The sequence below is a fragment of the Zootoca vivipara genome, chromosome 14, assembly GCF_963506605.1.
Source record: "Zootoca vivipara chromosome 14, rZooViv1.1, whole genome shotgun sequence".
NCBI classification, from domain to species: Eukaryota; Metazoa; Chordata; class Lepidosauria; order Squamata; family Lacertidae; genus Zootoca; species Zootoca vivipara.
In genome coordinates this window covers 13,950,461-13,965,238 of record NC_083289.1, presented here as the reverse complement: position 1 = coordinate 13,965,238, position 14,778 = coordinate 13,950,461, and the positions used below count along the sequence as shown (strand labels likewise).

The 14,778-nt window shown below is 40.6% G+C and overlaps 1 protein-coding gene across 2 annotated transcripts in view; it reads left to right on the top strand.

The window, feature by feature from the left end:
- Positions 1-14,778, top strand: part of CEP152 (centrosomal protein 152) — a 55,816-nt gene that overhangs the window by 4,414 nt on the left and 36,624 nt on the right. The window contains exons 2-8 of one of the 2 annotated variants that reach the window (XM_035131887.2): positions 2,815-2,942; positions 5,601-5,689; positions 5,891-5,960; positions 6,123-6,455; positions 7,455-7,614; positions 9,313-9,453; positions 10,125-10,264. In XM_035131887.2, the coding sequence (XP_034987778.2) occupies positions 2,841-2,942; positions 5,601-5,689; positions 5,891-5,960; positions 6,123-6,455; positions 7,455-7,614; positions 9,313-9,453; positions 10,125-10,264 (1,035 nt within the window). In that variant the 5' untranslated portion in view covers positions 2,815-2,840. The remainder of the gene's footprint in view (positions 1-2,814; positions 2,943-5,600; positions 5,690-5,890; positions 5,961-6,122; positions 6,456-7,454; positions 7,615-9,312; positions 9,454-10,124; positions 10,265-14,778) is intronic. The other variant, XM_035131890.2, reaches the window with a different exon arrangement.

Here is a 14,778-nt window from a genome sequence, read left to right as displayed (position 1 = left end):
ACCTCTGAAATAAGCATGCCAGGAAGAAGGGGACCGTATGGCAGTGGTGAGCAAGTCTAGAGGCAAAAGCGAGCATGACAGTGGGTGTGATTTGTTAGCTTAATGTAGCAGACTATATTCCAGCCACAGAAAAGGGAGAGGTATACACGCACACTGTGTATTTATCAATCTATAGTTATATCTTCATCCAGGAGGGATTATAATAATAAAGGGCACATTCCAGCCAGGCAAAAAGCTTGTTGGTGAAGAGCAGGGCTAGGAAGAGCCTGTTGCCTACTAATAGTCCTAAGGGCCAGAAGGAGAGGGCTGCATTTGGTCTCTGGCCTTGAGATTCTCCATCCCTCGTCTAATCCATAGAGCAGGGTTTCCCAAACTTTTGTCTCCAGCTGTTGTTGGAGTACAACTCCCATCACCCCTAGCTAGCAGGACTAGTGGTCAGGGATGATGGGAATTGTAGTCCCAAAACAGCTGGAGATCCAAGTTTGGGAAACCCTGCATAGAGATTATCTGAAATCCTTGTACAAGAGGCACAATCTTTTCTCCTTTACAACAGTATAAAAACACAATCCTTCCTCTCTCCCTGCCCCTCCCGCAGCAAAAATGAATCAATGTCTCAGGCATCTTTTGTCTTCCCACTTCTGGTTTTCAGTTGTCTCACCTTGGTCAACTCAAATTTTTCCAGCACTCTGCTACTAAAATTATTCACCTCTTTTGTCATTATCATACTGTATCCCTTAAATCCCCACACTGACTTCCTATCAGTTCCCAGATCCTGCACAAGGTCCTCAGTTTTGCTTTCAAAACCTTCCATGGCCTTGCTCAACCTTCTCTCTCTGTTCTTACATATATTGACTCATCCAGTTCCAGCATCCTCTGCTCTCCAAAGGTTTCCTGCTCCCCTCCAGCTGTCTCTTATGAGTGGATCTTTAGAAGAAACTCATCTACTTCACTCCAGTTCTGAATTCCTCAACACTGAGCAGTGCTGAAGCCCTAGTCTATATAGAAATAGTAATTGTACACATTCAACAAAAAGGTGTTGATAGTGTATACCGTGTTTCCCCCTTTTTAAGACGTAGCCATAATATAAGACATAGCAGGATTTCTAAGCAGTTGCGCGATATAAGCCATAACCCGAAAATAAGACATAGTGATAGACCCTTCCCCCCTCCCGCCAGCCAACTCCCCCCCATAAAAATCTCTCCCCATTTTACTGTCGCTCCAAAGACACGTATTTCTTTTAAAAGCTTGTAAAAATGCACCGTAGAGCCGTTCCTGCAGCCTCGTGATTCCCCCTCCTGTTTTGTAAGCATTTTTTAAAATACCTGTAAAAGGATTCCAAAATATTTTTTTTTAGCTAGGCTGTGTGAGCTCTGCTTGCTTGGTGAAGAGGAGAAAAGTGGCATTTGCGGTGGGGAGAAGATGAAAGCACGAGGGAAAAAAGAGGGGCGATTGAAGACGCTGCCTTCCCCTTTAGGGAGAGACTCTGTGTGCGCGTCTCTCTCTCCCCCCCCCCGCCTCTCTCTCTCTCTCTCTCTCTCTCTCTCACACACACACACACACACACATACACACAGCCCACCTCTCGCTTCCCCCCACCTTTCCCCCTTTTAATAGCCTTTTAAAAAGTGAGGATTCTTTTTTCTTTCCATTGCTTGTCTGTAGAGCTTCCCCTTTAAGGATTTGTACCGGTACCGGGATCGCTGCCGGTGGCGCAGTCCTTGCCCTGGGGATTAAGGACTTTCCCCTTCTCGCTGTTTAGGAGCTGCTAAACACTGCCCTACACCCTACACAAAAGTTAACATTTTGTGGGTAAGAGAAACACGGACGGGTTGTTAGGACCAGCAGATTATCTCACCCCGCTTTCTGCTGGCTCAATTGCTACTTAATTGCTACCATTTACCATCTTAATTGCTGCTCAGCTGGCTGCTTTGTTTTCTACAGTATCTCAGCCGGTAGCCTCTTTGCTATCAGTGCTACAAAGTGCTACATTGTTGGAACTTTCGCTCTTAAGTCTTGGGCAGTTGGCTGGCTGGTAGAGATCCTTATTTGCTTTAGTATAGGCTACTGCTACGACTGCATCACACAGATAGATTCCATTATACTGTACTGGTTTAAATTTAAGAAGCTCCAGTGTAGCAGATTGCTATTAAGTGAGTCCCCACCTGGGAGGGGAGAGAGAGAGAGAGCAGCCCTTCGGAGGAGCTCCTTCCCTCCCTCACGAACATCCCAGGGCCGGGGAGAGAGGGCTGGGCCAGCGATGCACACACCTCCCTTCCCTCAGACTCCCTCTCATGGAGCTTGGTGGTGGCTGTTGCCCGTCATTTTCTTTCAGTCAAGAGTCCTGCCCCGCAGGGAGACAGGGAGAAAGAGGGGCACTGCTCCTGATGTAATAAAAATACCAGTAAGACATTCCCTGAAAATAAGCCACCCAGTGTTTTTTTGAGGAAAAAAAGTGATAAGACGGTGTCTTAAAATGTGGGAAAGACGGTAGCTTGGAATGTCTGAGAACATTTAGATAACAATCTGTAGTATATTTGATAACTTTAGAATCAAACAATCTGTTTGATTGCCATGCCAAAAAGAAGACGTATAGTTTTCCTGGTGGTTTTGGTGCAGTCTTACGGTTACCCCTTTTATTTTTAATATAGTAATCCCACTCTAAAATATGAGAGAGGCATTTCCCCTATTTGCCCATTATTCTTTTTGTGGGCTGATGCTTTCCTTTAATAAACATGTATAGGCTTTGCTAGTTTTAGGATGAAGAAAAAATGGGTATCTAATTTAAAACACCATAATCGCTTATGTTGTGTACAGTTTTCTAGTAACGTGAAAAAAAGAAAATGTACTGCACAGATGTATCAGTTGCGATCCATTCTAAGTATCAAAACCTCACTGAAGGTTTGGAAGAACAGGTGCACTCTATACAGGATTCCTTGCTCCAAGTAAGTAAAGTTTATTTTAGTTAGTTGCTGAAAAGTAACTTCCACAACAAAGAAATACTGAGGAAAGGTATTCTGAGATATGTAAGTGGCCTGCAGCTCTTCCCTCCCCAAAGAAAGGTTGGTCCTGCAGAGACTTAAGTTCTACATTCACAGCACCGTATTTTTTTGCTCCATAAGATGCACCTGACCATAGGACACACCTAGCTTTTAGAGGAGGAAAACAAGAATTGTTTTTTTTTTTTTTGCTTTCTTGAATTGTCCTAGGCATAGCAGCCAACTCCTAGAGGTCTAGGTGCCTTTGCCCCCCCCCCCTGAAATATTTGAGGAAGTCGTCGTCGTCCCCCCCCCATGTTGATGGGCATTGTCATTCATATAGTGTGCATGCACTTTGTCTTGAGATCAATTGCAGCGGTTCTCAACCTGTGGGTCCCCAGACGTTGTTGGTCTATAACTTCCATCATCCCTCAACTCCCATCATCCCTGAGCTCTGGCCTTGCTAGCTAGGGGCGATGGGAGTTGTAGTTCAACAACATCTGGGGACCCACAGGTTGAGAAAGGCTGATACGATATGTGAGGTGGGGCTTACCTGCCCCCCCCCAATATTTTATTCAAGTTGGAAGAGGAAGGGAGGGAAGGAAGGGGTGAGAGAGAGAAAGAAAGAGAGACAAGGAAGGAAGGAAGGGGTGAGAGAGAAACAAAGAGGGAGGGAGGGGTGAAAGAGAAAGAAAGGGAGGGAGGGAAGAGAGGGAAGGAAGGAAGGAAAGAAGGGGAAAGAAAGAGGGAGAAGGAAGGGACGAGAGAGAGAGAGAGGGAGAGAGAAAAGAGAGGGGGGAAGGATGGAAGCTGGGAGGAAGGGCGGAAGGGGCTCTGCTATCACCTCGCTCACTGTCATGGAAGCAGCCCAAGAGCCGGTTTCCCGCCGCACGCAGCTCTGGCTCTGGCTCTCGCCTTTGCTGTTCTGGCGCGGGCTCTGGCTCTGGTGCGGGCTCTGGCTCTCGCATTTGCTCCATAGGATACACAAACTTTTTCCCTTCCTTTTTCGGAGGGAAAAGGTGCGTCTTAGGGAGCGAAAAATACGGTGTTTTCTGGCTTTAAAAAAATACTTAGAGAAGTGCAGTATTGGTTTCCTATCATGATACTTCAGCTGAAATAATGTTACATTATTACCACCCACTCCAGCTTTGAATTAAAATTATAGGATTCCCAAGTTTTGTATGTTCCATTGCATATTATTTATTTAAAGCATTTAATCCTTGTTATTTAGCCAGAAACGCTCCCAGAGTGGCCTACAAAAATCGGTTATAGAGACTCATAGTCTAGAAAGCCATGACATACGAGGAAGGCATGGGAGGGAGAAGGTAAAAGCAGGCTCAAACAGATGTTCTTCAGGTTGCCATTCTTGTAATGCAGTTATATAGTTCTGTCTAGACAGACTCTGTCTAGAAGAGCAGTAACTCCTTTCTGAATTAAGCGGCAGTTGTGGATGTTCCTTTATCTTTGATAAAACCCCACCCTCCATCAATTCCAGGAGCAGAGCAGGAGGCAGTATTCAGGCCAGGAGGATAGGATAGCTTTTGCCACACACCTCTTCCCTCAGGCAGGCTTGCATATCAATATAATGTCATGCCAAGACAAACAGTCAACATTCAAATCAGCTACCCGTCCTGGTTTCTCCAAGTCATCTAGGATTTGAGGTGGAGGACTCTGTGTGTGGGCGTGAGAGACAGACAGAGAGCTGGGGGAGAGTTTCCCACCCTGTATTCTGAGAAATGTGAGGAATGGAGTGCTAGAATAGAGGAGGGATAAGCTCATCCAAAGAAACTGGTGATTGGGCAACCTATCACTCCTGATTATTTTCAGATAGTCAGTTACAGGCATTGGATCCAAAGTGTCCAATCTGCAAACAGTCTTTCCATTCCCCAAAGGGACTCTGATCCAGCAGAGACATCTGCTGCATCCCACAGCACTTTTATAGGGTTTCCAAACCTCCCAGAGCAGGTTCTTGTAGTCATGAGGATGTAGTATAAGGAGATGCAGGCGCAACTAGTAGCAACAACAACGACAACAACTTCCTTCTCTGAATTCTGCTTATGAAGCATCCAGTTAGCAGAGTTCTGCTGCAGCCATGTCTGTATCCAACCTAATTGTCTGAACTACAATCTTACAGTTCATGATATATTTCCGATGTGCAACTTTGTGCTGAACAAGTTGATGAATTCTAATCTTGCTTACTGTTTTGGGTAGCAGCAAAGCATGCCCCTCAAAGGCATCTATGTGTAGGTTGCGCAATAGGTCAGCTCCCATAAATGAATGTGTTACTATGGTTCTATTCCATCTTACCTGCCTTGATTATGAAAGTGAATATCTTCCATACTTTTTGTGCAAATGTTCATGACCCTGCACAGAAAGAATAATATATGCCATGGTGGCAATATTACAATGGTATGGCGTTTTCAGAACAATGTAGCATGCCTTCTCATTTTAATTCCTTTGTTATTGAAGGTGCCAAAACCTCTTTCACTTAAGCATAAGTCTAGTTACTGGATATGTGCTCCATAGAATTAAAGAAATATAGAATTGTAGAGTTGGAAGGGACCCTGAGGATCAACTACTCCAACCTTTTGCACGTTTATGTAACTATAATAAGTCTTATTTCAGTTGCAGCAGCTATTAACAGACCTTCCCCATGATATGCTAGAAGACAGTGGAGATCTCTCTGATTACAGTGCACCTGAGGACCATGAACAGTAAGAAACTTGACTGTCTTTATTATCCACCCCCCCCCCCGGCAGTGTTGAAATTTTCAAATGGCACTCACAGTAACTGTATGAGCAACATCAACTGTCTGAGTAGGAGGCCAAATGAAGAAAAAAGTTCAGTTAATATATATCACAATCATGCTACATATGCTCACACGTTTCCTATGGCTCCATGTGCTTTCTTTATAGAGCACATAAACACTGGGATCAGGATGCCAACAGATGGAATGATCATCCAGTTGCAACAAATCCACAAAGTGTAAGTTAATAGGACATACAGTAGAGCAGATTGGCATGCTTGTTTGCTTGTTTATCTTTATCTTTGTGCAGGTTTGCAAAATAATTTATTCATGTTGTCTTTCAAACATTGCTAGCTGTAACATAACTAGTACCCAGTTGTGCTAACTACTTTTATTCACAGGACTATGAACAGGGTCAGAATTTGTATGCGGAGCGCTTTTTACACGACCAAGGCAACTTCCAAGGTGAAATGCATGGCAGTGACTGGTCAGAGCATCACAATGAAGATGAAGAGAAAAGCATGTATGAGATTTCTGGCAGAGCAAGTGAGGATGGATCTGATGAAGTGTATCTGGGAGGAGATGGGTTTAAAGCATCTACCCACTACCAACAAGACAACATATATCACCTTCCAGAAAACTTTAGGCCATACACAAATGGTCACCAGCAAGAGTTCAGTAAGCAACACAGCAAAACAGACAATTTCATTGATGCTAAGAAGGAAAACGTGAAGGTATGTAGACTCTTTGAAGCTGCTATTTTGTTTTCGCATTTCCTGATATTCATCTTCCAAAGTTCTAAAAACTATAGTGGCATTGCAAAATGCAAGAAAACTGGAACTACAACCTCAAGATTAAGTCGGTTTGTAACTTTCAAATAGCAAATCTGGCACTTCAAAGTTGGGTCTAAACTCTGTTGAAATCATTAGGGCTTATTTCCAAGTAATGGTTTCCAAATGAAGGTCTTGGGGTACTACATTTCACATATTGTTTGAGCCTGGTATCAGAAGCAAAGGTATATGTGCATTAAGGTAAGACAGGGAATACGCAGGATAAATGATTTTGAGGAGATATGGAAGGTGTTCCTAGAATTTGTACTGTTAAAACGGAAATGGGTCAAACCATCGCAAGAGGTGTTTAAATTTTGGGAGGTTGGATAGTTACAATGGAATGGTCTTGGTGGTGGGGTGCACATTTTTATTCTTATTTATGGTTATTACTTCGTCAAAAAATAAATTTTTAAAAAGTACATGGGTGACAAGAGGCAGGGAGTAGAAATCCAGTCATATGTATTAAAGGGAAAAGTGGGGCTTATATATGCTTCCTTTATATGTGGCACTATACATGTACAGTGGCACCTTGACTTACGAACAACTCGACAACCAAATTTTTTGACTTACGAATGGGGGTAATGGCCGTGTGCTTACGAATGTCTCGGCATCCGGAAAAAAACCGCGACGGTTTTAGATAGCGATTTTTTGACTTACGAATTTTTAGATAGGGTTGCTTCAACTTACAATTTTTTCCGTTTTCAATGCCTTCCTATGGGAAATCATGTTTCCAATGGCTTTTTTCGACTTACGAATTTTTCGACTTATGAAGATGCCTTCAGAACGGATTAAATTCATAAGTCAAGCCACCACTGTATATTTCATAACTGGGTATTGGAACTCTGATAACAAATGTAAGCAGTGACTTGTACTTTTTAAAGAAATTGTGCTTTTCTGTTGTAGTTGCAATGTGGCACTTCAGAAACAACTGTGGAGCCTTACAAAGTAGTATATAAGCCATACCAGAATAACATCCAACAACCAGTCCCTATTTCTCCAGATGCAACAAGAAGAAATGACGCATTTGAAGAGATGCAACAAGAATTTTTGGGTACTGGTGAGGGTAAGTTGTTAATTACTCTAAGAATTGATGTTCTGAGGGTAGCAGAGGTGACATCCTTATAGACAGTAGTGCCCTGTGATTTGCCTAAGTCAGGGACATGTGACTAGTTGATCTGTATGTGCTTTTCCCTTTAGGCTTCTTTGGTTTAGTCCCTCTGCCATGGTGCAATTTGTAGGGAAGGGTAATGGGTAAATGTAGATGCTGGCCTGAGTGCACAGGGCTGCTGAAATAGCTGTTACTCTTGTCAAGTGGGCAGCAAGATGTCTGGGTGCCTACAGGTGCTGTGGTTCATAGAGTAGAATGAATATGAATACACACACACACACACACACACACACACACACACACACACACACTTAATTCACCTTGCTATGGTAGGATGAAATGACACAAAGAGGCTGTGTGTTTGTCAGAAGCGCTTTGTCCTTTCGATGTGTGCCCTGACTACCTTTCTGAAACCTAGCATGTGCCAAGATCACTCTATAGGGTGGGAGGAATGCCGGCAAAAGCCAGTGTGGTGTAATGGTTAAGAGTGTTAGACTCGTAATCTGGGGGACCGGGTTCGTGTCTCCGCTCCTCCACATGCAGCTGCTAGATGACCTTGGGCTAGTCACACTTCTTTGAAGTCTCTCAGCCCCACTCACCTCACAGAATGTTTGTTGTGGGGGAGGAAGGGAAAGGAGATTGTTAGCCGCTTTGAGACTCCTTCGGGTAGTGATAAAGCGGGATATCCAAACTACTCCTCCTCAGAAGGATTAATTTCTAGGTGCTGTGGAAATTGGTGTTGGTTTTTGTGTGAAATGTAGGGTCTGTACGAAGAATCACATTGTCCTTGTGAAATAGTTCTTTTTTTCATTGAGAGAGCCTTGAATGCCCGGCTGAGGTAATACTACCTGGAATGCTGCTTCTAAGGAGAACAGGCACAGAGAAACCAGTCTGGTGGGTTCATAAGGAGGCCGACCTAGCACTTTCAGGTCCATGTGTAGTCTCCAAGTCAGAAATCTGTGAACTGTTGGTCAGCTAAGGAGTGCTGCCCTTCTGAGGAATCTTTTCACTTGTAGATGTGGCCAACAGACCTGTGGCTCACCTGGGATAGCACTGAAGTTAATGCAGAAACGTTAGTGCAGTGTGTTGGGCTTGAGGCCCTATTAGGTGTGTATTGCAAGGTGCATTGCCTTCACAGTGAGCAGCTTTCAGACATTTCCTACCCATAATAAACACAGGCGCTGGTAGTTGCTGCAGTGATTGGCTCACTATTTCCCAGTAGAACAAAAAATCGGTCACTTATCCTGAAGGGGCCTTCTCTGGCAGATAAATCAGCCAGCCAAGAACACACCCTTCAAACAAGCGGCTGCTCACAACAAGCCTCACAAGACATGCGCTCAGACCACCCCACCCTTGATCTTGTGGAAGGCTCTCTGCCTTTCCATCATATGATTTGTGTAAGATTCTAGGATATAGGTCCGAATGGGCTTACTCATAAACAAAAATCTGAATGGGAACTAGGAAGGAAGACTTCATTTGTGGGGCTTTGGGAGTTTAAATTTTCGGATCCCTGCATATAAGTTTCTGATATTTTTATCAAGATATAATTTAACACCCCCCTTTTTAAAAAAAAACGTGACCATATTTATATTAGTTGAGAAAAGCGTGCATGTTTTAATATCCGATGTTTGAAAGTTGTATCTGAATTGACAGATTCTCCAGACAACATGCAGATTCTGCAACTTCAGGTTCTTAATAAAGCAAAAGGAAGAAAACTGGAAGAACTTAATAACCAGCTGGAAGAAAGAGCCCAGCAGATTAGGTATCTGTCTCATCAGCTTGCAATTGTAAAAGGTAAATCTCTTTGCCTTGGGGAAGAACCTGCAGAGTTTTGGTTTGGTTTGTGAGGATTCTAGGTCCCTTAGAAATAAAATATTTTCTTCTATGACAGTGGTGGGGAACCCCCTGCCCATGGACCAGATTAGGCCCAGAAGGATTCCTGATTTGGAATTTGAGGCTGTTTTCCCTAGTTCACTCCCACTTGGGATTATTGACCAAGATCACTTGCATTCTTGGCAGAGGTGTGTTAGAGGTTTGGAAAATAACAAAGATAAAATACCAAAAGGGCTGTAAGAGAACCAGATATGCAAGAATTAATATTGAAGTGCTTATTACAAATAATAAACAAGGCAGCACACTGTTGTTTTGTTATCATTTTTTTTGTCTGAACTATAATTTCTGTGCTTGTGTGTTTATTAAATTAAAATTACACCAATCTGGACCCTAAATTTAAATTACTTAGAGACAAATTGTGTGTTCATTCTTTCCTGCATTTGTATTAATGTTTACAATTGCTTGTGAGCAGGGAGTGACTCTTATTTCAGTGCTGGGGATCAGGATTCAACCAGTGGGCAAGATTGTTTTGTCTCCCCACCACCCATGGGTCATTTTGACAGGTAGACATCGTATTCCCCCCCCAACTTAATCTAGTGGTTTTTAATATTTTTATTTCCTTTTTTTAAAAGATGAAAAAGATGGCATGTGTCTCAGTCTCCAGGAAAATCAAAAACTCCATCAGAATGCCAAAGAAAGGGAAATTCAGCTTGAAGGCCAAATAAAAGCTTTAGAAACACAAATTCAGACGTTAGCTGCCAACGAGGAGAAGGTACTGTAACTATTACAGTTCTCATATTTATCAAAAGATTTGCCATCACCCATATATAGTAGGACTCAACTGGATTAGGATTGTTTGGAAAGATATCAGAGATACTAAAAGGGGAATTACAGGATACAGTCTGCAACTAAATCCAGTTAAAATGTTGTTAGATCATATTAACCAGCAGATAAAGAACAATCAGAGGATTCTTGTATCTCATTGTTGATAGCAGATCAGATAACGTTTGGTAGCAAAATCTTGGAGAAACAGTAATCATCCAGAAATTAATCAGTGACTAAGAAAAGTGTGTGACATCATGGTCTTAAAGAAAACAACATGCTGTAAATTGCTTTGGGAAAAGTATGCAAACAGTCCACATTTTCAAACAAAATTGGCCTTTTATTTATTTTTTATTTTTTTAATTTTTAAAAAACTTTATTCAGGAAATTTCCAAAATACAAAATGCATATGCAAATCAAGTACAAGCCAAAGTACATTAAAAGTTCAAAAGTAAAAAAGAAAAGAAAAAGAAAAAATATCACTAACCTATACATAAAAATGCCTAGGCTCTAAAGCACGGAAAGGGGGAGAGAAGAAAAAAGAACAAGAAAGAAAAATAAAAAATAAAAATAGAAAAATGAAGATAAATAAATAAAAGTTGCTTCCTATTATTTGTAACACGCGTCTCTAAATATATTGTTTATCCATTGCTGAATTCTAAATTATATCTAAACACAATTCATAACTAATAATTTCATATTAACCTGAATTCTCCTCTTGCAATTTCTTTACTCTAAGCACATCATTAAATTACATTCTAGATTCTCTTTCTCCATATACTCCTGTACATATCTCCATTCGTTCATGATTCTCTGCCTGGGTACGTCTCTAATTATAGCTGTTAATTTAGCCATCTTCAAATATTCGAGTAATTTTTCCTGCCATTCCTGAGTTGTAGGTATTGCATCTCCTTTCCATTTCATTGCCAATTGAATCCTAGCTGCGGCACATGCATATAAAAGAATGTTCACTCTATCTTTGGGTATGGTGGAGGGAATGAGACTTAACAAAAATAATTCCGGGGTCTTTTCAAAGGTACATTTTAGCATTTTTTTAATCTTTTCATAGATTTTGTTCCAATAGTTGGCCACCTCTGGGCAGGTCCACCAGCAATGGTAAAAAGTTCCAATTTTCTTTTTACATTTCCAACATTTGCCATCCCCTACTTTATAAAATTTGGCAATTTTTTCCGGTGTGGCATACCACCTGTGGAACATTTTTAATATATTTTCCCTAATAGACATACATGCTGTGAATTTAGAGTCCACTCTCCATAATTTCTCCCATTGGTTTACAGAAATCGTTTTCCCAACATCAATGGCCCATTTTATCATGACACTCTTGGTCAATTCATCTTTTAATTCCTCTTCTAATAGAAATTTATACATCTTCCCCAATGGTTTTTCCCCGTCTTTGATTATTAATTCTTGGAGCTTGGACTCTCTCTCCGGGAAACCATTTTCCTTATGTAATTTAAAAATGCTTTGAACCTGTCCATAGTGTAACCAGCTTTGGCAATACTCTTTGATCTTATCATATGTTTTCAAGTGCCATTGATCATTTTCTTTTATTAATAATTCTTGATAGGTTGGCCACCTCCCCCTTCCTCCACAAGTGCCTGTAGCCATCATTTCCACTGGGGATGCCCACCAAGCACTTTGTGGTTCCACCCAATCTTTAAATTCCATCCATGTTTGGTATAATGATTTTTTAAATATGTGATCTGAAAATTCTCTTTGGCTGCCTTTCTTCTCCAACAACAGATAGGCGTGCCACCCTTTAATATTTCTGAATCCCTCCAGTTCAAGGAGTTCTTGGTCTTTTAAAATCAGCCAATCTTTTATCCAGCAGAAGTTGGCCACCACATAATATAACCTTAGGTCGGGAATCCCCCATCCTCCTCTTTCTCTTGCTTCTGTTAGCAGTCTGTATTGTATCCTGGGTTTCCCCCCCGCCCAAACAAATCTACTTATAATTCTCCTCCATTCCTCAAAGGTACTTTTCTTACCTATTATTGGGAGCATTTGGAACAGGAATAGAACCCTCGGCAAGATTGCCATTTTTATTGCCGCAATCCTCCCTGATAATGATAAATTTAGCTTTCCCCATCTCTCTAAATCCTCAATTATCTCCTTCCATAATTTCGAATAATTATCATCAAATAAATTAATATTGTTAGGGGTTACATTTATGCCTAAATATTTTACTTTATTGGTTATCTTCCACCCTGCCAATTTTTCTAATTCCTCTGCCTCTTCCTTCCTTATATTTTTGACCATTAATTTAGTTTTGTTAACATTCACCTTAAATCCGGAGACTTCCCCATATTCTTTCAATTTTTGTTTAACTTTACTTATCGAATCAATGGGATCCTCTAGCATTACTATGATGTCATCCGCAAATGCCTTTATCTTATGAGTATATTTTTTAATTCTGATTCCTTTAATCTCATCTTCCTCTTTAATTTCTTTAATTAAACATTCTATTGACATAATAAATAATAGAGGCGAGAGTGGGCACCCCTGTCTAGTCCCTTTACCAATTTCAAATTCTTCAGACAAATTTCCATTTACTATTAATTTTGCTACCTGTTTTTTGTAAATTGCCTCAATGCCTTTCGCAAAGCTCCCATTTATACCTATTTTCCCCAGTACCTTCAGCATAAACTCCCATCTCAGGTTATCGAAAGCTTTTTCTGCATCCAAAAATGCAAATGCAGCTTTCTTCCCCGGGTGCCAATCTAAAAATTCAATTATATTTACAAGTACCCTTATATTTTTAGCCATTTTCCTTTTTGGTAGAAACCCCTGTTGATTTTGACCGATCACTCTATTCAAAACCTGCTTCAGCCTTTCCGCCATGATGATAGCATAGATCTTATAATCGGTATTCAGCAATGAGATCGGCCTAAAATTGGCCGCTTGGATCTCTTCAGTTTGTTCTTTTGGAAGTAGAATTATATACGCCTCCTGCCAGGACTGTGGGATGGTACCTTCTTTTAAGATGTCATTCACTAGCTTTTGGTAAGTTTCTATTAATTCCTCTCTGAAGATCTTATAATGTTGGCTCCCCAGGCCATCCGTGCCTGGGGATTTCCCTGCTTTCAATTTTGATATTGCCGAATATATCTCTTGTTTAGTAATTAATTTATTTAGGAAGCTCCTCTCTTCTTCTTTTATTGATTCCCCTTTATAATTTTCCAAATACTTCCTTATTCCCTCCTCATTCCCTCCTTCCTTCTTATAGAGATCTTTGTAGCAATTCACCAAACACCTGCTGATATCTTCCATTTTCGTCCAACATCTCTCCCCCTCTCTTACCTTTGTTATAATTTTTTCATTTTGTTTCTTCTTTAATTGCCATGATAAAAATTTCCCACTTTTATTTCCAAATTCGAATAATCTTTGTCTATTCCATTTTATCCTCTTCTCTACTTCTTGCTCTACTACATTTTCTAATTCTTTCTGTAAAATTTTTATTTGACTTGCCAGATTCTCCCCTTTGGGGTTTCTCCCCAATTCTTTCTCTTTATCCTCTATTTTTCTTTTCACCTCCTCCATCCTTTCTCTCCTTTCTCTTTTCTTCCTTCCTATCTGTTGAATATATAGCCCTCTTAAGAAGGCCTTGCTGGCATCCCAGGCCGTTATCAAACTCACATCTTCTTTTATATTATTTACAAAAAATTCTTTCAGCAAGTGTTTGGTTTTTTCCACAAAGGTCTCATCCCTCAAAATAGTTTCATCCAACCTCCATCTCTTAGATTGTTTTGCTTGCTCTTGCATTCTTATCATAACTGGGTTGTGATCTGAAATAAGTTTTGTTAATACTTCGCATTTATTAATTTTCATCATTAAATTTTTTGTTACCCAAATGGCGTCCAATCTAGCTGCCGATTTCCTTGCATCCGAATAATGTGTGAATCTTTTCTCCCTTGGATTCCTCTCCCTCCATATGTCTAACATCCCAAAATTTGAAATTAGGTGGCGAAAGCTAGGTGGTAATTTGCCTCCCCTTTTCCTCCCTACATTAGATCTATCTAACCCTGCATTCATAATACCATTTAAGTCCCCTGCTAGGATGATTTCCTCATCCTCCACATACTCCCCTAATAATTTCCCTACATTTTCAAAAAAAATTTCCTTACAGCCATTTGGGGCATATACATTAACTACTACAACCTTCCCTATGTTTAAATAAATTTTTACTCCTACCACTCTCCCCTCCGAATCCTGAAATAATTTTTCTGCTTTCAATTTTTTATTCACATAGGTGGCCACTCCCCTCTTCTTCTTTTTATCCGCAGATATAAATTCATTCCCTAGTCTGTTATTTTTTAGAATTCTTTCATGTTTTTGCGAAATATGTGTTTCCTGTAAACACACTATGTCCCATAGTTCTTTCTTCAACAGATGTTCAATCTTATTTCTTTTCACTTTCTTATTCAATCCGTTTACATTCCATGA